General features: G+C 37.4%; 1 protein-coding gene across 1 annotated transcript in view; it reads right to left on the bottom strand.

The window, feature by feature from the left end:
- The window catches only part of KHDRBS3 (KH RNA binding domain containing, signal transduction associated 3), an 87,150-nt gene that overhangs the window by 9,762 nt on the left and 52,217 nt on the right, over nucleotides 1-25,171 (bottom strand). Inside the window, exons 6-7 of the mRNA XM_009088286.4 lie at nucleotides 23,192-23,384; nucleotides 9,875-9,957 (exon numbers count right to left, since the gene is read on the bottom strand). Of these exons, the coding sequence (XP_009086534.1) occupies nucleotides 9,875-9,957; nucleotides 23,192-23,384 (276 nt within the window). The remainder of the gene's footprint in view (nucleotides 1-9,874; nucleotides 9,958-23,191; nucleotides 23,385-25,171) is intronic.

Below are 25,171 nucleotides of genomic sequence, written 5' to 3'. Positions count from 1 at the left end.
CAATCCTAAAAGGTGACCAGAGGTCTCTCTCTATGATCCCCTTAGCTATCACTATTTAGGAATTACTTTTTATGGCAGAAATAAAAAATTTCACTTTTGAATAGTGAAATGTCCTCAGAGGCATCTGCATTCTGGTGCTACTACCAGGCACAGATCTATTGGGTATTTCTAGCAGAACTCTACACAGTTGCCTAGAGCAGTTTTACCATCTGAAACGTCCACTTATTGCTGTCTCAACTCAATCAGTCTTTCCAAGCTACTTTCTCATGTGGCACCTCTCAAGAGAGGAAAGGAAAATGGCAATTAAAAGGTGACTATAGCACATGGTACAAATACGGTTTCTCAGGAACAGCAGCAGCAGGAGCTACAGCTTTACCTTGAAACTATGAATAGAACAAAGCAACAAAACATCCCTGAACATGAGCAATGCTATTAATGTCAAAAATCTACTAAATTAAATAAGAAAGTACCAGCAGAAAAACTAAAACCTCAGGTTGCATAAATTCAGCATTTTGGTTTGGCTGGTGAATTAGAACCCAGCCCCAGACACCTTACACCTCATCTGTCTACTTGGCAAAGCAGGTTGTGACCTGCTACCATGGCAAGCTAAACTTGAAGTCTTTAACTATCCAGGTGTGTACCAATCATATTCCAGCTGCTGAATGGAGAAAAAAGACAAACATTACTATCAGAAAGAAGATGTTTTCTTCCCTCTCTCTCTAAAAAGACAAATTACTCTGGACAGTGGAAGCATCTCAGTGAGGAGCTGAGAGATATCAGCCAAAAATTCCTGCAATACTGGAAAGATGTGGGGTATTATTCCAGGTAATTCTTGGTTACCCCCCAAGTGCTGCATATGTTGTTGTCAGAGATCCAAAATGATGTCACTTGCCACAGACTGGAGTCCAAGACAACACTGCCTCTAACACACTGTCCTCAAAAAGGGCACAGGTGGTTTGTCACCCCTCTACCAGCACAAATACTGCTCCAGAAAATACATATCTTCTTATACTTTTAATTTACTAAAGGAACAGTACAACTTTCAACACCTTTCTAAAAAACTGGGGCCTTACAAGTTGTAATTGAAGAAAATTCCAGAGAAAAGCTATCATTCCATCCTGGGTTTATATAATTCAAAAATAATGAAAGTGCCATCAAGGAATACATTTGGTAGAAGAAAGTTCAGGTTTAATTGTTGTCAGGGCTGCATAATCATAAGCTTTACCATGTTTAAGATCCTTTCCAGTACTTCCCTAATATCCTTTGCACCAGCAGGGTCCAAACCTTGCCTCTCCAAGTACAGCAAGGCAGGACTCATCCTCCTAAGGACAATTCAATCCACTTAAGTGCAAGCACTCATTACTTGGCCACATGTGAGCTCCACTACTTCTATCCATACTCATCTTTCAGGTGCTTTACATACAGCACTCATGATGCAATTACACCAAGATAAATGTGGTTGTGATGGTTAGTATGACATTATTTTTTACCATCTATACCTGAACTATATCAAAATCGTGCTTAAAAGCCCAATTTACAGCCCTCAATACTTCTACTGAAATAAAATACAAGGACAAACAATCAAGACCATTATAAAGTTTTCCTGCAACCATCTCCCAATTTTAGTTGCCCAATTAAGTAGGTATTTCCTTACCAACAGAAAGAAGGAAGATTTTTCTTTCCTTTAAAAGCAAAAACTGAATACAACAGGGTACTCAGAGAGAAAACTGCAACTTTCAATTACTGCTACTAAGCAGCCAAAGTGTGTTGACTGTCAACCAGCAAAACAGTGTCAAATCTTTATCCACAAAAACATGTTCTGTGACAAAAATATGTTCTGAGCTGATGCAGCCTGATTTCTCATTCAGCTAATAGGCACTGGCCTCCAAGTGTGAGTCTCCAGGGAAGCTCCATCTTCACCCCACACCAGGAAAAAAGCAAAGTCTTCCTTATATATACATCTATATGTCATTCTCTAGTCTGCAAATGTAAATTTAAGATGTCCTTTCTAGTCTGGAGAGAATATGTAGTCTCTTTTCCTCATGTTTGTATCTCTTAATCAAACTGCTGGAAAGTTAATTATAATGTGAGATGTTTGAGAAGTCCTTTCTAAATGAATAACTTTAATTTGTAAGATTGATTATCCGTGTTCTGTCTCCAAAGCCCATATACCCAGCACATTTCTACAGCATCCTGCTGATGCCTGGCAGCTGGGTATTCTCCCTTTCTCTCTGTTACCTCCATCCTCCAAGAATAAAGAACCTTGTATTTAAAACAAACTCTAATTAATTCAAAGCCTTCCTATAATTAAGATTTTTTTAAACTATGACTGATTCCACTAAGTTACACTAACAGATACAGCACAGCACCTCAAGTTTACAAAATATTCCCTGTAAATGATTTTTTCCTCCTATTTTGGATTTGGAAGATCCCCTTTGACCTTTCCCTTCCTCATGTTTTCACTTCTGGAATCAGTCAAGGAAAAAAATTTAAAATCCTACCAACTACTAATCCACTTTAATTGTATTGTGGAATTCAACCACCAAGTTTAAGATGCTGTAAAATCACCAAAGTAAAATTAAACCAATCATGAAAAATTAATGTAGTTTTATTAAATAATGACTTTTCTTGATTCCTCAATACTTGCAATTTGACGTTACTGGTTGGTTTTTTTTTACTACTATAAAACTTGCAAATTAGTTTTTTTAGCAGTTTTCTAAATTTATTTTCCAATGCATTTTTACTTGTTGCCTAAATCAGGAGGCACAAACACATTTAAATTTAATGGAAAAATCAGGAAGAAAGCCAAATGAATTTTTTTTATAATTAGTACAGATGAAGAGTAATCCAAACATTTATTAAACAGTGAAGCCATCTACCCATATCACCATGAGGATTCAAAAAAACTTTTCCAGTTTTATGAGTGCACCATGAGGTATGCTTGTGTTTTTTCCATCACTACAGCTGAATCATCTTAGTCATATTCCTTTTTACTGACATTTCAGATCAGATTTATGTAAATCAATTTAGGAAAAATTAAAATACACTAGATTCACAATTAAAACTATCTATGCAACTGAGGCACTTCTGAATAGTTTACCTTGTCACATCTTAACATGTAATTAAAAAGAAAACATCTATCTAAACCTGAAAAATTAGATCTGAAAAACTGCAGTAAATAATCTCTTTCAATAATGTAAGAGCAAAAATCAAGCAGGAAACTACATGCCAGGATTTTCATTCAAAAGCTACATTAGCTTATTTATGCTAATGCTTTAAGGCTTTATTTTACAGAATTATAACCTCCAGTACACTCTGGTACATACCAGGTGTTCATAAACAGCAGCAACACAAAATGCCAACCCTTTGCACCATCCCCAGAAATCAAACTCTTGCAGACTGACTTGATTTATAAGTCAAAGCATGAAATACAAACAGCTACAAGCATTAAAATGGAGAGAATTACATCTTGGAAAACTACAGTAACAGACACTCATTTGCATATAATGCATATTTATACATCCTGGAAATGCATGATTGCTGACAAACTCAACAATGTAAATTTAAAACACTGAGCATCACAAACAAACTGTTAGCAATTAACTTTCAAATACCAATAGCAACATCTCCATCAGCCAATTTCAAATCCATATGCTCAGCTCTTCATGAAAATCCTCGTATTAAACAGGATTGTCATCATCTTTTGTATGACTACTAAGCACAGTTTCAAAAAACACCTGAAAATTTGAGCTCCTAGTGGGAAATGAGGAGGGTATTTCCAAGAGCTACACACCAGGAATCAGCTTCTCTTGTAGCTAAAGAGCCTCTGGAATAATATAAAAAGCAGTACTTGGAGATTTGAAGGATTTTAGCAAACCAATTTAGATGTATTCTTCAAGCATCAGTTGAACAATGGCCACTCCTGGATTTCTAAGTGCTTTTCTAAATCCTTTTCAACCCAACATCCAGTTTCTCCATTTTTAGGTAACCACCATAAGCTACCAAATACAAAATTCCTCAAACCTTTCACACCACAGGGTTTTTGTGCATAGTCTTCCCTATTACAGAGAAATTTTCTGTCTTGAATCAGTCACTTTTGAAATAAATGGTAAATAAGGTAATGGACGACAAAGGAGGCTCAGGGGGAACCTTATCACTCCCTACAACACCCTAAAGGAGGCTGTGGAAAACTGAAAGGGTGGTCAGGCACTGAAACAGGCTGCCCAAGAAACAGTGAAAATCTGAAAAGTGTGGATGTGGCACCTGGGACATGGTTTGGTGGTGAACATGGTGGTGCTGGGTTGACAATTTTATTTGATCTTGGAGGTCTTTTCCAACCTGAACAATCATATAATTCATAACACCATGTTTTCAACATGCCTAGGATTTACCATAGGGGCAGTTATGTTTGGATGCATTTAAGTAAATGATCTAACAAAGTTGCAGTGTGTAATTTTTACTTCCCAACACATCAGCAATAACCATGAAATGATTTAGTGGCACTGAATAAACCAAGGTATACTAAAAAGAATTTGCCAGTTCCCTCAGCTCAGATTAGGTTAACTGCCTGGCTCCAAGGCTCACAAGCAACCTGCAGGGATTTGAATGTATCATATTTTGGTATGATTGGAAGTGATAGTAATAATTGTTAGATATGCACAAAGAGCAGTTGAAAAACACTATTTAAGTCAATGGCAAAATGGTTGTTGCCAATAGAAATCCATAGCAGTATTAGGTTGAAACCACAGAACCATGCAGAAAACTGTAAACAAATCCAGCAATTTCTCCAAGTCCAAATTTTCCCATTTTTATGTGTGTGTTTAGATTAAATTTTGCAACAGAGTGAAGGTGAGATCACCTCGACTGAAGACCTAAAACACTTTTAAAATTATGAATTGTAATTAAACACAAAATGACATTGCTACATAAATGACTCATTCCTGTCCCTCACCAGACACTGGCATACAGGCACACAGAGTGTGTTCCTCATAGTTTAGGCTTCTGATCTCTGTTGTAGGCTGAAAATAAATCTAGAAAAACCTTATCTTTTTTTCCTAGGAAAAGTATCCCATTTTAAATGCTAGCAGACAAGCCTAAAGATGTTCTTTGAAACCTCTGAGTACTTGAAGCAGACAGATGGGGTTTGTCCACATTCTTTTTTGCACTACAGTAACTGCATTAGCCATACTCTCTCAATAGTAAACCTAAAAGCACACAGTAAACCCTCTAATGCTACTGGAGAGGTAAGAAACCCAGCCCCCTTTTCTCAGCAACCCTGCCACATAATCTGGATTTCAGCACCAAACCTCATTCCTTGGCATGTTAACTCTCTGCAGCATCTGTCACTGCTATGAATGGTTGATCATAAGTACCTCTGTAGTCATCTCAATGCCATTAAGCAGATGGCAGCGCTAAATCCAAATGATGTAGTACATCTCCCTGGTGGACTTTGTTTCCATACACCACCATTATTCTACAATTCCTCAGTGATAAATCTTATGTATTCTAGAGAACATTAAACAGGGAGCTGACAGAGACAATTGATTTATTAGCATCCATTTCCCTTTGCCTCGCATTTCCTTATTGTCCTCGCAAACACTTGTGCAGATCATGTATGGAGTCACTAAGGGACCAAAAGCACTTTGGCTCAATTTGAAGCCTATTTCAGAGATTTAAAATAACTAGGTTTTTTCCATGCTGAAAATGTTTAAACTACAGTTTTTAATGAAGATCCAACTAAATCCTCTTGATTCCTCCACAACACTATTAGCTGAATTTTCGTAAGAAAATTGTTCTAGCATTAACACCAGGCCATTCAAGCACCCCAAACTTTCTGAAATAAATCCAAGTAAATAATTACAATTCTAGGCAGGCTTGGGAAGTCCTTTAAGAGCCACCTAAGTTGTGTAAGCTTGCATATTTGCTGGTGACAAGACTACATGTGTCTGACATAGGCAAATATCAGCACCAGGAGTCACGAGTTTGGCTTTCACAACTCTAATTCATATTTTACCATAAGATCCTGACAAGGCTTTTGGCACACAACTGCACGCATGAAATTAATAAATATCTATATAGGAGAAATTTTATGAAGGCATTCCTGACTACCTAACATGCCCTTGACTGCATATCATGTAACCCTAAAACCTCACTGCATATTGGGGCATGAAGTGATAGGAGAAGAGTTTATGGCTTTAAACTAAAAGAGGAGATATTTAGATTAGATATTATAAAGAAATTCTTTACTGTGAGGGTGGTGAGGCACTGGCAGAGGCTGTCTGGAAAATCTGGGAATGCTCCATCCCTAGAAGTTTTCAAGACCAGGCTGGATGGAGCTTGGAGCACCCTGGTCTACTGGAAGTTGGTCCTGCCCATGGCAGAGGGTTAGAACTAAATGATCTTTGAAGTCCTTTCCAACCCAAACTACTCTAGGAAGAATTTGCTGCTCTCTGATTTTCAGAAAGTGCAATTTTTTTTTTTTAATTTAGATAATTTTGTTTTTTTAAAATAAGACTAAACAATCAAGTTTATTAAACATCCCAGTTTCTACTGATAAAATTATCTAACAATCCCTCTGCAAAAAACTATACAAGTAATTTAATCTTCTAAAAATCAATTAGATATCTAGTAAAGCACAGTACAGCTTCAAGGGATGTTATAAGTCTTTTCAACTATAAAAAATAATTCTGTTAAAGGACATCCTGAAGCACTATTTGGGGCTTTGTTCCATGAACATACAACAGTGGATAATAAAATCTTCTAAAGGATAACAACATTTTTTTATAGGATTACAGGGCATTAAGATAGATAACTCAAAATTCTCATGTTTCTCTCTCTTGTTAGTGCTGTGGCAGGTTTTAACTCAAACTTCAGCTTGCCAGGCACAAGGAAGGATTCACACAATGTCAAATAAAATACCATTAAACTCCTAACTGCTCAGGATTTGGTGTCAGCAAGAAGTTAGTAGAGAGAATGGAATATTTTATTTGCAGAACAAACAAAGTCTCAACTACCTTAATGCACACAGAAATACACAGTTTCCTATTCTTCATATCTAAACCTGTCACTCATCCTAACCCAACTCAGATTTGGCCATTTATGGGAAATATACTTGAACTCTCCATATTAAAGGAGCAATAAAGGAGAGTCACACAGTGTGGTGCTGAAGATTGAATTTGGAGAATGCACTCCTGAACACCTACAGCAAAAGATTTGCTATCATGCAACCTCTTAGAGATCTACAAAATTCCTGAATATATTTTAGATTCTATCGCAAGTTTCTATCTTTAACAGAGGAATCACTAAATAAGCCAAATACTTTAAAAAAAATGAAAATTTTAGCTGTTTCTGCCATTTCACATATCATCATTGCACACTTGAGAGCATTAAGCCCTGTTCCTGCACTCAAACTTAGTTATGTACTAAAAACTACTGCAAGTAATTTAATGAGGCAACTCATTTTCAGTTTGCTACCTATTTCTCAGATTTCCTCTGTAATACACAGTATCACTAATACCACAGTATTTCTAGAGAATCAGTATCAGAAGACATAGTAGAAATACTTCTACTTCAAGATTACTATTTTCAACTTAGAAAAGAAGAGAGTAAGTTATTTCCATATGCTGATCACCAAATTATGCATTGTAAATATATCACTGCTCTCCCTGTGCAAATGCATTTTCTTTCAATTTTTTTATGAGGGCAAAAAATAAAGAATAATTAAAGCCAGACTATGAAAGCAATGCATTTTGCCCTAATTTCCTTCATAGTAAGGGCATTGCAATGCTCCCAAATATGTTAAGTATCTCATTGTGGTTACAGAATGATATTTTGCAATATGGGCTACTACTTGATATTCAGATTAAAGATAGGAATGCTGCTCTAGGTAGCTCAGATGGCTGTTTATAGTTATTATTTTTTGCCTGCCAATACTATCCTAAAAATCTTTCTGCCAAGCCAGAAAATATGCCAGAAAAATGAGTGTTGATATCCCATGAGAAAAGTGCAAGTGAAAAATTTCTTGTTTTCTTTTTTCACAGAGCAGTAAATAAAATTAGGGGAAAAATGTCAAATAAGCATTAAGAAGGTAACAAATTCATTAAAATCTAACAATATCTATATATATAGTGAAACTACAGGTAAAATACAAATAAAGAAATCATTTTATGACCTATCTCCTTCTAGACAGCTAAGCATGTGCAAATGTATCTAAGAATATTATACGTATTCTTATGTATTAATCCTTCACAAGAGCAATTTCATTCCTGGGGAGATTTGCTTTTTTTCCTAATTTTAGTTCAAAGCAAGAAAATCTCAGTGAAAACCTTCTTAATGTGGCAAAAAAAAAAAAAAAAAAAACAAATCCAAGTAATGTTTAATTTTGCATCAGGCAAATGACTTTGTAATGAAGTCCAAATGTTTGTGTGCAATAAACCCATTTACCTACAGCACAAGCAAGAATGCAGAAAAGAATTGCAAACATAAATGTTGAGCACTACTTTGGCAATTGTCTTTTGGAGAAAAAAAAAAAAATCCATTACCAGCAACTGTTCTTGAAATGTAACACTCTATAGTCTCATATTTTGAAGTTTCTACACTGCAGATTTCTTAAGTCATATTTTTATCAAGCTTAGAGTCTGTGGGAGCCAAGTATCAGACACAAAGGTAATTTCATTATTTTAGTTCTCAACAATAAGGACACTTGAACTTTCCACTATGCTTTTTACATTGACTAAGTTGTTGAGCACAGAAAAATATTCATTTGCACAACAAAACTGAAGTTGGGTGAGACAACAGTACAGCAGAGCAGATGCCAGGTGTAAACAGCTTTGTTCTCAACTTTGCTGTGAACAATTCTGTACTATTTCAGATAAAGCTGTATTATAAATCTCACGTATTTAGCAGAAGGTAAAATAAATCTGCAAATGCACTTTTCAGTTTAATTCACTACAAGAGATTTATCAACAGGAACCTCAGTAACCCTACCTCAGAGGCAAGTCATAATTTTGCCATAGAATTTCAGGACATTGTCAATGACATTAAAACATCTACTACTGAGCAAGTTATGAATGCTTGGTCTGAGAAAAAAAGAATGAAAATAAATTACAGCTCAGTAAAAGGCAGACAGAAGTTCTGTTTCCAGAAGTGGAGATGATCATCCAAGCTGCTAGATTTGTAATGAGATTTTTGCCATGAAGTTCAAACCACATAAAAGAAGTAGTTTTACTTCACAGCATGTTTCCCATTGTTGGGTCATATTGTTATTCATGGAGTTGCCAAATAATGACTCCTTTAGGAAAGCAAAATTAAAAAAAAAAAAAATCAGAACTGCTTAAAAATACTGCTGACAATGAAGTGGGAGAAGGAAAACAAATGACAAGAGATTCAATTTTGTCACAAGGAGTTCCAGAGGAGTAAACCAAACTGACAGGTGTATTTTTTTTACAGTCAAATACAGGTAAAATGCTTGAATATAAATTTGTAAAAGCAGTAGGAAAATTTAATCAGCTGTGTTTCAGAAAATTTAATACCTTCTATAAAGTTGTTTTTTAGTCCTCTCTCATCCTTACCCATTCGTCCCCCCCACAACAAATCTGAACTAAATTTCCCTGAATTTTCTGAATTTTTTATAAGTTTGATTTAGGATTTGGCATCACTAAAACTATTACAAGTTCTCAGTTCTGTTTCTTTTCAGCCTCTCAGAAATTTAACTTTTATACTTATGTGATATTAAAGACAAGTAACCTGGGGGTTATTTCTAAAATCCTCTCATAAAATTTTTACTATTTGAGATGAAATTGAAAAACTCTAAGTAAAATTAACTGGCCAACCACAGAATTTTTCAAATGCAGTTACAGTTGATTTGGAGGCTTACCTTTGTGCTTGAGTGCTATAGCTGTTATCATAGGAGTCATAGCTTTGTTCATCATAAGCAGCTCCATAGCCATCATCATACTCCTGAAATGACACAAAAGATGCAATATTAACTTCAAGCACACTCCAGGAACAGCCCAGTTCTACGTGGGAAAGACAATACTCTCCTGAAATGTATGTAAAAATATGTATGCCATGAAGTGGCAAAATCTGAATATTGAGATTACTCCTACTATACATATTAGACCATAATTTCTTTAAAGGTATTTTAAGCTATTGGCAATGTGCTTTGGAAAGATTTTTTTTCTTTAGTTAACAGTGGCTTGTGCAGATGACAGTACAAACATTTCATGTCTCCATGTTCTTGAGTTTGACTGAACTACTGATCTTCAAGAAAGCTCTGGGAATCATCTCAGGAATCAAAACATCTGAATAAATATTTTACAAGTGACTTAGGTAGCTGAATTATTTCTGGTCAATAAATTCAATTCTATGTAACTTTGGATAGGAAAGGACTTGCCTAGAAATAAGACTAGCACGAATGATAATTTTACTACTCTGAATGCCCTCTGAACACTTCAACTTGTGGGAGTTTAGCATTGAACAAGAAACCATAAGTAAGGATTTTTTACTTCTTTCCACATTATTCACACTATTTAAGTATACAATGTAACTCTCTTCTCAAAGCAGTGCTTTATTTGAACTCCAATTTGAAGAAACTATTAACCCCAGTCATATAGAAGTTTATGATAAAAATAAGTGACAGTGATTATGTGTTTTCACAGAAAAGGATCAGCTATACAAATCTGAAGAACTGTCATCAATTTACTGTTTTGTCCAATAATACACCTAAGTGAGCTAAACACAGGAAAAGCAGAAATGGCACATCTACTGCATTGATTCCTAGGCTACCCTAATATCTAAATCCTGTCTAAATATGCCAAAGCCCTCAGTGGATATTGAGGAGTATGCTGCCAGATGAAAATGACCTAATGAGAAGACACTTTGAAGATGGAGAATCATCCTTCATAAACATCTGTGTGTGTGTGTGTGTGTATATATATAAATGGTGTTTTCTGAATAAGTGTGTATCCAGCAGTAGCAATTAAAGGATAAATCCAGGATAAATCCTCATGAAAGAACCAACATTTTCACAAATGGAATGTTTAAGGATCTTTCAGCAGTGACAGAAAACAAAACCAACAATCAGCATCAATCAATTCAGGTAGGAATGACAAATGATGGATTGTCTAACTCTAGCAGAAAACATCTCCAATGATGGGAATCTGACACCTTGCTATAGCAGAAGGCAGCGACATCCTCAAAAAAACTGACAGAAAACCTAATTTCCTATGAGTTTTTAACAAGTTTTTCAGTCATTTGAAATTGCTTCTATGGAAAACAGGCAACCTGCCTATCAACAGGGCTTCACCACTGTTAGATCACTGCTCATGATTGTTTCCCAGCAGTGATTAGGTGAAGGGTGTCTGTGAACATTTGCCAGCACAGTTGAGTGAGTTTATTTAGTGGTTTGGAAGAAGAAACTAGGATTCTTTCAACTGTCAGTTGCATGGGGATCCATGAATAAATAGTCACTCATAAAAGGAAATGCATTTTGTCTTTCAGTAATTCACTGCCCTGAAACTAAAAATTAAAACAGACTCTTAGGATTTTCTTGCCCATCAGATAAGGCTTTTCTTGATAAGCCACAGACTAAACCCCACTGCCTCCTGGCAGTTATTCCAAACAGGCATTTTATTACTTATTGATGCAATACACAGACATCTGTTAACAATACAGACCCTGACCAAGAGCAGAAACTGCCTGAGCCAATTTCTTTGCTCTGTTCCAGAACATTTACATGACATTTGGGCTCCTCTCATAGACTCTCCCAACTGTGAAACAGCCATCACTAAAACTTCAAAATCCCTTCCACATCCCTTCCAAAGTTCAAACTGGGAACATCCAGCAGTGTCAACAAATAAAATTGGAGGACTGAAATTAACCTTTTAATGTGTTAGGAAGGCTTTGCCCCTAAGGAATCATTAGAAACCTCTTGAGCAATCAGTTCTCTCATTCACACTTATGTTAACTATTCCACTGAAAAAATGGATCATGAAAGAAAGATGGTAAGAGACTGCTTTGAAGTTATGGTGTTTCTATGACTTCTTGAAAACAGAGGAACAAAATAAATTTGAAAAGAGAAGATCCTTCAAAAGATATTCAGCGGAACAAAAGGAAAATGTGGGAGGTCCAATTTTTATCAGACTGAACTACTTCATTTATTAGCACTAGTCTTCCAGAGAATTTTTGCCCAGGATTCATCACTGTTCACCACTCCATGTGGTAATAAGCTGACAATGGCCAAAATTAAGCCCTGCATTATGATATTGTTGATGATGGTTCTTAGAAGCCTTGTATGGGAAGATATCTGGTTTGTGGTTTACATGTGGGACTCTTGTCAGAGTTAAAATTGTCAACCTGGGCTTTTGAGATTACTATAATCTACTTAAATAAATCTATTATCTTTCATTGATGTATTTCAGTGAATCACAGAATGGTTTGGATTGGAAGGGATGTTAATGATCCATCTTGTTCCACCCCCTGCCATGGATAGGGGCAACCTCCATGTGTCCAGATTAGACCAGGTTGCTCAGAGTCCCATCCAACCTGGCCTTGAACACTTCCAGGGATGGGGCAGCCACAACTTCTCTGGGCAGTCTGTGCCAGAACCTCCCCACCCTCACAGGAAAGAATTTTCCCCTAATATTTATAGTTACAAAACTCAAAGATTACACTAAAAACAAGATAAATATGTGCAACAAGATGCAAAAATAAAATGGGTTTGCTCTCAATAGCTTGTTCTGTTAAGAAATAAGATATTAAAATTCCAAAATATGTGTTTGCTCTGCACAATTCCTTTGAAGTAGCAATTAGGCAGGAGCAGCTGAAATATGTTTCAGGGCTTTCCCTGAACTAGGTCTGACAGTATTTGCTCTTAGTCATGCAGTATTTGAAAACTTTCTCTTTCAGGAGGTTACAAATAAGGTGAACCAAGACAGAATTTTTTAAATTTTAAATTAAATTAATGCTACTTGAGTATTTTCTTTCTGAATCAGACCTCTAGTGGCTTCAGTGAATGTTTTATTTAACTTTATTTAGTATTTAGGTGAAATATCTCTGGCCATCTGGCACATTTCAGTGCTATAAAATACCATGCTAACTCAAATGAAAATAACTATCATTTTTACACATATATAATAAAAATGGACAGAACTGAACTTACACACAGAGAAAGCCTGTACTGAAGTACACCTTTGTACTAAGTACATTCTACTAAGCCCAAGCATTGCTATATAGATTTCTTTCTATGCAATAAAAAAAGAATTATACTTTCATAGGAACCTTCTCATTACATTTTTCCTGCTGATTTTTGGGCATCTTTCAGGTACTTATAAAAGCATTCACTTTCATATTTAAAGCCATTATTCTTCTTCACATGGATGACAGTGTCTGTATTCCTTCAATCTATGAAATGTAATACAATGGACTTCCCTCTCTATTCATACTACATCTGTCTATGAATAGCTTTTCCTAAATGCATCCAGATATCAGAAAGTTTACTGGTGAACCCATATTCCATCTCCCACTTCAAAACCCAAAAGCCCACACCAGATCATGTCTTCATGCCAGGAACAGAAGCCTTTCCATTGTTATTCATTATTCTGCTTTTCAAGATAACCCAGAAAACTTGACCCTTATCAGATTAGTCTGATCAAAAGGCAGCAAGTGTGCTGACACTCGGTGCTTACAACAGAAATGTGGGGGAAAAAGAGATGAAAATTCTGAAGTCCTTTCAAACTACAGGTATTTATCACCCAACATTTGAAGTATCCACCAGGAAGGTATCAAGAGCAACTGCCTTGATTTCAGGCTTAAGAATCTTCTCCCAAAGGAACAGAAAAGCTGGATTTACAACAGAGATCATCTGAAAAGAATATGAAATTACTCTCTAAAATCTCAAAGCTTAATAATAAAGTCCTTTATTAAGCCAACCTATAAGTGTTTCTACTTCAAGAGAGCTTCTGCTTGCAGTGGTCTCAGTGATGGTGCCCACAGGTGAAATAAATCTAAAGAGCAGCACTGGTAGCTGTAATTGCTCCGTGTAAAGAACAGACATTTTTCATTAATGGAATCAAAGGCAATGTGTAAATATGAACCATTTGAATATATTAAGTTACTATAATGGGTCAAAAAATGATAAAAGCAATCTTTGCCACAACCTCTGCACTCCCCAAAACACTATAAATCACGCTAAGCCTTGCTCATCAGTGCTTTTTAATTAAAATAGTACTCTGAACAAACCCTTGCAAGTGGAGAATAGGAAATGGTGGTTTTAAATTGGAATCTGTTGGCAGTGACAATGACAGACTACTGTTTGGACCCTCTTTAAGGAAAATGAACAATGTTTCAAAGAACAAGACAGAGAAACAGGGAAAAAGAAGAGGTAAAAGTGGCTTTTAGAGAAAGGCCATTTGCAGAGCTGGGAAAAAAGATCATGAAATCACTAAGAAATCAATTTTCCAGCTGTTCCCATCTAAGGAAATCCATCCAAGGGGAAAAAATAAGGACACTACCACTACAGCTAAAATGTTTTCTTTTTACACTGCTTCTTTTCCTCATCATTCTCTGAAATTAATACTTACACTACTACACTATCCCTGAACACTGGAAGAGCACATTAACATATTTCTTTTAGATAAAACTTTCAAATTCAAAAAAAAAAAAAAGTTTATGCAGAGATTAACTTGAAGGAGACAACACAAAACAACATTAGTGCAATGAACTCCTTTTGGCAAATTAGAACTGTAAAGGGAAGGAACAGCCATTTTGTTACATGGGAATAACATCCCCCCTCATTTAATCAACAGGGAATATGGGGCAATCAGAACACATATGGGTAGCTACAACCATCTTAGGTCTGAGCACCAACATCAAGGACATTAGCAGCAAACCTGCACAGACTGTAAGCTCTTGTTTCGGAGATTTTAATCTGTTTTCATCCAGAAGAAGCCTAGTGCATATCCAACCAGAACAAATAAGGTTTTAATAGAATGAGAGATGCCGGAGTGGATTGTTTTTCATGCAACTCAAAAAAACCCTAAGGAGTTGCTAATGAATATAGACAGCAACATTTAAACCAAATTACTATCAGACCAAAACAAGTCTGGTTTTCTAAACACAACAGCAGGGAGCAGTGCCAGAATCAGGAGGATTCATTCAATAACACCAAGTTTCAGATAAGCAGCTTAAACTAAAATACTTAGGAAGGAATTTTATAGGAACTTTATAGGTGAACATTGAGTTAGGCAAGGGGAAAAGCTGTTCAGCCTTTTCTCCAAAGCACTCCACTTTTTCTACAGCCAATGCCATCCCAGTTCTGGGAAAACAGAAACATTTTGCATTCTCTCTCCATCTCATCCTGAAAACCCCAGAGAAGATACAAGATCTGAAATTAAACAATGCAGTTATTTGAAGGGCTTAAGATATGAAATCTTTTCCTCCCCCCCCCCTCCCCCGCCCCCATTTACTTCTTCTTGCTTGTCCTATGTACTTTGAATAAGAACATTGTATTGGGAAGGAAAAGCCAAGAAATAATGTTTTCATGTTTTGAACTTGCTTTCCAAACGTCTTACACAAATTCCCCCTGAATTTAAGAACATTGTTAGCCCTTCTAAAAAGCCAGAACTCAGTGAACAAACTGCTTATAAAATGGCACAATACCTAAATGGAAACCACAACATTATCCACAAAGGGGAACGGGGACAGCATGGACAAAAGATAATTTCTCTGCTTCTTAGAGACTGAAGCTAATTCAAGCCCTTTCCAGGAACCCAAACAAAAAGCTTCACATTCAAACAACTAAGCAGATAAACTCACTGATTTAAAATGCTGCACATCATCAGGAAGCTATCAACATTCACAAGACCAAGGGAAATTAAAACATGGTGTAAATCTTGCAAAGTGGCACTGAAATTATACTTGAACTCCATTCAAGAATTTAAATTCTTTTCAAAGTCTTATGCCATCTGGACTAGACGTGACTTTTACTGATATTTTACTATCTGAACTTCAAGAAGCCTTTATTTGTAAATAAAAAAATTGGGGTTTTTTATATGGTATACAAAGATTTTTCTCTTTTTTTCCGACAGATCTTACCTTCTTCAACCCCAAACAGCAAGTGAATGTTAATGAGAAAACTCTACTTTAAAAACAGTTCACCACTCAAAATCAGCAGTGTATTAATAGCTACAAGAAATTGCTTCCACATTAATCCTAATTTTCAGTTTTTCAAAATCTAAATTAATTATGATCTCAATAGGGAGACAGGGAATTCAAGCTTAAGGATGGAGATTAAAAGAGAATTTGCACTGGTTTTCTAAGGAAGTGAACTAAATAACAGGATACAGGTTTTTCGATGGAATGGGCTCTCCCCTGTAAACAGTAAGACCGCAATTATTCTTTTATCTAATGGATACCTGCATTCATATTTTGTAATACTCACTGGATCATGAAATTAATTTCTTAGCCATCCTGAAAAATATTATTTGTAAATCAACTTTCCCTCAGGCTTACCAAATTTGTAGGATTTCCTGCAAATCCAAAAGTACAGAAAAGGGGTGCGTATGCTGGGACAGTATCCTGGTGGCCAGCACATCATCTCCAGAGAGAACCAAGGGAATATGAATACTTGTAACAGGAATTTGAACCACAGGCCTTCCACTAACCAGAAAAATACTGAGATTTCACTTACAAAGAGAGACGGAGTAACACATCATCTGCTCATTATTTGGGGTGAGATCTCGTTAGGCAGCAGGTTATGGTAATGTTTTGGGTCTTCCCCATTTCTCATGGGAAACAGGACAAGCATAGTCTCATAGTATTGTAATACCTGTAATACACATGCACTTCACAGTACACATACAGTGCTAATTACAGTCTCACAATACAGACCTAGTGTGAGAACTACAATCTTGAGTCTGAGGTCTGTTTGCTCATCAGTTAAAGAAATGTATGTCTGGAAATATCCACAAATGAATGCTTCAGGAACTATAAAGCTTATAAACATCCCTAAACTTTATGGTTTTGCAGAAAGAAGAAATAACTAAATGTAGATTTTAAAGAATAGGTTTTGAAGTTTCTTGTTATCAGTAACTTTTTTGTATCCAACTGTTCTGTACATCTTTTTGAGTGGCCTGTATCTGTATCCAAGTTAAAATAATTTTGAAATCTAATTGGAAATAATACACAGTGCTCTTTTTCAAGTTAAAATTTACTTAACATTAGAAAGGCTCCCCTGGTCTCTTATTGGTAACCATCCCAACTTGGTTCCATTTCTTAATGCAAAAGCAATGTCATTGAAGCTTTATCTGCTAGAAATTACACATGTGGTCAGTGCATCAGAAAACTCTGCCCCTGAGTTAACCTTGTCTGAACACCAGAAAACATAAATAAATTGGCCAAAACCAGAAATAAAGCTCTGACACAAATTTTCTCCAGAACAGGGAGGAATATTCAGATCTGACAGTCTTCCAAAGTACTGTTGAAGCAAGTCTTGGCCACAACATGCTGGACTGATGAGTTACTTTTTAGTGTTGACATTCCATACTGCCAGAGCAACAGGTTTTAAATCCATGCTTAAAGTTCTTAATGCCTAAAAATGTGATTATGAACTCAGACAAAATTCCCTTTGCATTTAACACAATTAAGCAGCCAAAATAGGACTTTGCATGAATGTATTTGTGAAGATGCTGTGTCAAGTACAGAAGACTGGCAGAATATTTGCAGAATATTTGCCTTTATAAAATGAAAACAGCATGAAATAAAAATCTAGTCTTAAAAAGCTTCAGTCCCACTGCTGTGTTGCTAATTTGGAAAAAAGCCTCAGAGGTTGGAAGCTGCGAAGAAGACAACAGCAGGACGAGGCCAAGAGCAACAAATGTGATGAGGCAGTAACTGAGACTGAGCAGTTCTGTTCTAACCAATGTTTGACTCAACATTTGCTAAGGAATTGACCTTACACTGCTACTATTTTCCTTATTGGAAAATTATAGAAAAGCTTAAAATTTTCATCTAGTACTTAAATACAGTTTCTATTTCTTATCGTAATGGAATAAGTTGTCAGCTTAAAAATCCATTAACATATTTTTTTCTCTATTGCACAGTATAGTTCAATGAGTAGAAAAAAATCCCCATTTAATTAAGAGAAAAATGTTGCTGAAACCATCTGTAAGTTCTTCAACAAATGTAGCATCCACCTAGTATGGCTTCCCTCATCCAACTATTACAAAAATAATCCTGCCCATGCTTCACACGTCACAACGTGTTTTCTCCTGACCTAAGCAGCTGAGGAAAGAAAAATGAGAGTCCTGCTAGTGTTCAGAGAAAGTTTATCACAGCAACCAGAGCAGTGACTTCAGAACAGTGATTATAAAGCTGGCTGGCTGTAGAGGCTGGAATTTTTCCTACATAAGCTGGTGCTAAAGCTATTAAAGAGTCAGTCTTCAGAGAAAATGATAAGGAACTGTCATTTAGTGGCTTCAAGAGCTTCATCATGCTACTAACAGTGTGGTGGGGTCTCAGGAGGAATGAGTCCTGCAGCTGAGACTCATACATAAGTGAGACTGCAACAGTGGAGTGGGAAAACTGCTTATATTGAACTGCAAAGACGTGCCACTATTGCTGCTAGCCCAGTATGCTGTGTGACTTCTGCAGAGAAAGCCAAAGCATTCAAAGGCCACCAGTGCACAGACCATAGAAAGCTGACAGAAGACAGAAGCAGCTCACTCTGAGCAGAGCTTTCTGTAATGGGCAAGATTCTGGAACACTTCCCTGTGGGCTCTAAACACAGGACAGCAATGTTCACACAGTTTTCTTCATTTTACATTAAAATGCATCTCAAATGAACGACTTTTTGCCTGCGATATTTTTCCCATGTGAAATACTGCCTCCAGAAGTAACCCTTCCAATTTTTCAGAATGAAATAGGCATTCCCTTTTCCATTTTGAAGATAACTATTTATAAAAAAACAGCTACTTAATCAAGCAGAGGAAGGAGAGATATCAGGATAAGCAGGAGGCAAAACTGAGTTTTAACATCCCAGATGTTAAAAATTCACTGGTTTCAAGGACTAGACAGAATTAGCAAAAGGAGTGAAGGAAAAAGGAAGCTGTAATTCATTGTCTGTTACAAGACAGTTTTAACAGTGCTCAGAGGAAATGGGCAAGGACTTTACATACTGAAAGCTCTAAATCACCTTTGAGATATTCAGTTACAGGAGTGAGTGGTTCAAAGCTTCCATCCACACACAGTTTGCTTCCTCCTGGACTTGCACAGTCTCACATTAGTTTCATGAGTAAAAAGCAAAGGCTTCTAAGCCTAAGGAATGAAAACCTTCATGAATCCTCAGGACTTTCCAACCTTCAATGGAAAGTCTTCCTATAGAGGGTTGACCCTGACTGGACACCAGGTAACCACCAAAGCCACTCTGTCACTCCCCTCCTCAGGTGGACAGGAGGAGAAACCATAAAAGTCTCATGGCTCAAGATCTCTCACCAGTTACTGTCACAGGCAAAACAGACCCAACTGGTGTAAATTAGCTTATCACCAATGAAATCAGAGTAGGATAATGAGAAATAAAAACTCAATTTAGCAACATCTTCCCCTGCACTTTTCCCTTCTTTCCCAGTCTCAACTTCTCTCCAAAATTCTCTACTCATTCCCTCACAGCAATGCAGGAGATGGGAATGGGGGCTGTGGTGAACTCACCACACCTTGTCCCTGCTTGCTCCTCCCCAGGGCCAGGACACCTCCTACTCTTCACCAGCTCCAGCATCAGATCCCTCCCACAGGGACAGTCCAACACAAACTTCTCCAGTGTGAGCCTTCCCCAGGGCTGCAGTTCATCATGAACTGCTCCAGTGTAGGAACCTTGCATGGGGTGAAGTCCTTTAGGAACAGACTGCTCCAGAAGCGTCTCACAGAAACCAACCCTGCGCCCCCTCTGCTACCAGAACCTGGCCACAAAAACCCAATACACTTCTAAAGATTTCTCTGTAACCTCTGAGGATATCTCAGTCTCCAAAGCTTTGATGGTGCTTAAAATAGCTTTTGGTACCCCACGGTGTTTCTGATGTTCTCATTCTACAGACACTTCTCAATCAGCAAGACCTTATTCTGCTCAGGTTGGCAAACTAATGCTTTAGTATTAGATATAACTAAGCAGGAATTAGTAAAGAAGGCACAGAAATACTACTAAAGACTCAGACCATGCTCCCTTAACCTGTAAAAGACAGAGAAAAGGCACTTAGAGAATGTACTGCAAATAGGCAGGTAAAAAATACCAAGCATCAAATTTAACACTGAGTGTGCAACACACCAATGGCTTATGTCCCTGCTAAACATTCTTCTAAAAAAAAAAAAAACAAAACAGCTAGGACTGCTTTTTTAAGTACATTTTTAAGTATTATATCTATCTAACTATATCTATCCCTGCTAAGGTATCTTTTTTGGAAGATAAGTGATCCAGTTCTAAAGAAAATTCTTTTTAGAAGTTATTTAGCACAACACTATTTTTCTGTACAGTGCTATTTTCTAACTATTCTCCCAGAAGTGAAGCATACTTCAGGACACTGAGGCAAACAGCTGTTACTTCCACACCCCTTCTATAGACACATTCTATGAATAGCAGATCATAAAGAAATATGAAATTACTCAAAGAGGTTTCTATTCTACCATCTCTCTATGTGTTCCAGAATGTCCTGGAAACAGGTGTACAATGAGGATTGATTCCTTGGACAGCATTGTGAGAGAACCACATATTTGCAGTATCCACTTTGACTAGTCAAGAATAGCCAGGGGAAATTTAGGCATGTTGTTAAAGTATTCTTCCTCAAAATTGATGAACTACATTAACTTCTTCTGATTTTTTTTCAGTTATATGCATAAATGTTTACATTAACAACATTGAACTTCTTCCCTTATAGATCTACAAGTGTTATATAGAAAACTGTTGTCGTGGTTTGAAAGGAAGTGGTTTTTTTTTTGGAGACAGTGGTTAGCCCAGTGGGGGCTCAGGTGTGAATATTGGCACCTGTTTGGACCAATGAGGAGATGGTTCCGCCTCTGAGAACACAGGGCATAAAGGTAGAACTCCCAGGAAGTGACGCTCTCTTGCTTGTCGGTCAGCAAAGGGATCAGGTCAGTTCTCTCTCCCCCTCCGGCTGTAGGCCGGGTGGGGGAGGGGAAAAGGCCACGAGGCGGCGTGAGCTAGGCCGGAGGCTTTGGATCTTGGAGAGAGAGCGAGAGAGAGACCGGGGGGGGGAAGTGAAAGGATGGAGGGGTGGAAGTAGTGAAAGCACCGAGCAAATCCCCCCCCCCTCACCCCGCTTCCTAGAGAGAGAGAGAGAGAGAAGAGAGAAAAGAGATAAGATGCGCCGGGCAGCTCCTGGAAGTCGGCCAAGAGTGTGAAGAGAGTCCGGCACCTAGAGATGATTTTAACTTTTTTCCTTCACGATGGAAACCTTCCAGACGTTGATCCTCCCGGAGGACAGAGATAAGAACAAGAAGAAATGGTCAAGTGAAATGAGAGGTTTGTGTGAGTAGGGAGTAGTGGAGTTAATGAGAAGAATTTACTTGGGAAGAGATAAACGGAGGAGCAGTTTTTTTTCGGCTGTGGACGGACTAACTTTCTATTGTAACACAGAGACTGCGGTTTTGGGGGGAAAGCAATGGCTCAGACCAAGAAAGGCAGTGAAGAGTAGTGGTAGGCAGAAATCAGAAATGAGAGGATTTCTGTCATGAAGCCCTAGCCCCGGGGGAAATGGGGGGGATTTTGTTATCCCAAAAATGGAGAGACTGTTGTTTTGTGGAACTGACCAGAGTATCCTTCAAAAGAGAAACCCCAAAAGCAATCTTCTGGTCCATTTCCATGGTGAGAGCATGGAATATGGAAAGGGGTTAGTCAAGAAATGGCACAAGGAGAAGACTCCTTCCTCTTTAATAGAATGTATTGATTGTTAGAAGAAGGATAATGGACTGAGAATTAACACCTGAGAGATGGGGACTGAAGGAAGATTGGAGTTTGTATTGTATGTTGTAATGTGGGTTGAGAGGGGGAGGAGAAATGTGTTTGAAAGATTTCCATTCTGTTCTTTGTGTGTGTGTGTGTGTGTGTGTGTGTGTGTGTGTGTGTGTGTGTTAATAAAGTTTTTTTCCTTTTATTCCTAAATTGGTGTTTGCTTGCTCTGTTTCTGGTCACATCTCACAGTAGGCACCACGTGGATGTGTTTTCATGGAGGCACTGGCATTGTGCCCAGTCCAAAACCAAGACAACTGTTTTTCTGCCAGAAGGGAAAACACCTGGTATTTGATTTAGATGGTTTTGGTAGGGATCTTTGGAAGACGAGAGGTGAAAGAAAGGATTAGAAAAAAGCAAAAAAAAATATAAGTAGCAAAGACATTTTCAGGAACACTGAATCTCCTTTTTTACTAGTCTAAACAATGAAGTCCAGACACACTTGGCTGTAAAGAGGGCACACTAAAACCTTTAGTATTAAAAGCATTGTCCTTGAAGGTATTATTTTTCTATAAGACTTAATTCATTTTTATCACTATAGTTTTGACTTAATGATCATTTTTCTCTATCTTACTGCTCTGCAAGTTCAATTTAAGTTTTCCTTAACAATTCATAACTGCATAATTTTTTCAAATACAACATAAAAAGTATTTTGATATGATTGTAATGTTTAATACAATAAAATCCAGATGAGTATGTATGGCTTATTGAGATACATGGTGCATTGTTAAAATTTTCGGATTAGTTCTGAAGCTTTCATAAAAATGCTTTATATGTCTGACCATTAAACCTCTATATGACCACAAAGATAGGCTTAGAAAGGAAGATTAGAATATGATTCTGTTTTAGTTGAGAATTAAAAGCCTACAACAATCGTGACTTTTCAGATTTTTTGGAAAGCAGAAACCTAAAATTAAACATTTAAGAGGCACATAACTATTTTGCCAAATGCACTGTAAATGTTTTTATGATGGTGTATACATATAACCCGATTTTTAAAAATTTTTTTAATTAAACAGTTCCAGCCTGACATGATAAAGAGAGATGACCACATTTGTCAGAGATGTTGGGTGTAGCACCTCCCTAGGTGCTAATTACAGAGATTGCACAGAGTTCTGAAGGGATCTGCCCTCTCCAGAATGACACAGGCTCCAAGCACAGCACATCCACAGCTCCACTTACATACTCCCCGTAGGTCTCCTGTGCTGGGGGCGGCGGCAGGGGCCGGTACCCTGCTGGGGGAGGAACTCCTCGTGCTCTGGGTGCCAGAAGTCCCCGGCTCCGACTGACTGGTCCTCTGCTGGGAGGGACTCCCCGGGGAGCTGGTGCCCCTCTGGGCACTCCTGCTGGTGGTGGAGGCACTCCCCCACGGCCCCTGCAAACACACGGATCACTGACCATTAAACACCATACCCAGGACCTCCCTTCCAACACCTCCCTCCCCCACATCATAGCAGTTCTGCTTTGCTACAGCCAGAAAAAGTCTAGAAGGGATTTAGTTTGTCCTTTCTCCGTAGGCTTAAATCCGATTGCACGTGTTATGCAAAAAATGCTGGAAGATACAAACTAGACATGAGATTCAGTGATGAGCCTTGCACTGACTTGAGTCATTCTCACACACTCAGGCATACCCAAAACAATCTGATGGAATCAGTCACCTGCACTGGAATTGGACTTCTAGTATGTGAAATCACAAGCACAGAGTAACAGCTTCATTGGAAGGCATCAGGCTATATCATACTCAAACCCTGCACAGAGGAATCAGTTGCCACTCCCTTCTGACCCCATGAAAGCTTCTGAACACTACTCAAAAATCACACTGTGTGTGAGACACTGAGTGCATCACAAAAAGTACATTTTCTTCTGCTTCTGAAGAGATTTCCATCTGTTTCAGGAAACATCCAAACACAATAAAACGTGCAGGGTGATTATAGGATATAACCTGATGTCCTATATGTATTTAAGAATACTAAATAACAGTATATTTGGTCTAAAAATTCTGAAAGCATGATAGGCACTAACTTGCATTCCACTACTTTGGACACTTAACATATGGATGAAAGATATGAGACTTCAGTTGAACCAGCTTTCAAAAAACATTTGATTCATTTAGAAGTGGCTTCTCCTCCTACTTCCCTGTAGTAAAGGCAGAGACTTAGAGGTACAACCTGTGAGACATTTTCATCAATTATTTTAAACAAGAAATCTAAAACATTGCTAATAGACAACTCCTTTTTAAGGAGATAATTTCAACCCATGAGATATAATTTGAGTCTGAATGACTGCTGTTGGCAAATAGAATTGTTCCAAAGAAGTCAGACCCTTCACTCTAACAGATACATGGAAGGAAACAAGGCACAAGCTCTACCCTATCTTTCTACCTACCAAGCCATTATCTAATTAATCTCAAGAGCTGTAATTGAGTAAAAATGTCCTGATTTCAGTAGAAATTTCCAACTTGAACAGCATGATAAAGATCCAGATTTGGCCTTATGATTTCCTATCCCATTTCATACAAATTGTATAATTTCACATCAATAAACAAATCACAAAACAAGACAAACATTTTACCACAAATAAGCAGTGTTTCAAAAACTGCATCACTGAATGAGGAATGAAAATATGTAAAGATACAACCAGGATAGATTTTATAAATTTTATTACTGATCAAAACACAGCCAGAAAGTATTTTAAACAAGCCTAGAGAGTAAGTGATTTAAAACTGTGCTTATTACTTGGTTTTGGCTAATCTGTAGAATGCCTCCTCAGGACAGAGTACCAGCTGCTTATTTGACTTCATTGTTGTGGGGGCAGGGGTGAGCAGTGAAGTTTCCAGACACAGCCTGCTGAAGTAATATAAAGAAATAGCAAATGTGATACTTTCCAGGAGAAGCCAGAGAAAAGGAAATGAACCTAGTGGCATAGAATATAGTCAATATCAAGTAAAAAAAATAAGAAAACTGTCACTAAAAAGATTCAAGAATCATTAGGCATAATCATGGCAGCATCCTTCAGGCAGGGTGCAAAAGCAGGAAATGGGATATGCTGAAAAACATGGAAAAACATTTAAGGGAAGAAAAAAAGTACAGTTTTTCAAGCTAGCATATATTTATTCTTGAGAAGTAATTAGAAAACCAGATCCATGTGATGAGGTCTTTCTGC

This window comes from Serinus canaria, chromosome 2, assembly GCF_022539315.1.
Source record: "Serinus canaria isolate serCan28SL12 chromosome 2, serCan2020, whole genome shotgun sequence".
Classification (NCBI taxonomy): Eukaryota; Metazoa; Chordata; class Aves; order Passeriformes; family Fringillidae; genus Serinus; species Serinus canaria.
The sequence above is the reverse complement of the archived record's forward strand: the minus strand, read 5'-3'. Positions and strand labels throughout refer to the sequence as shown.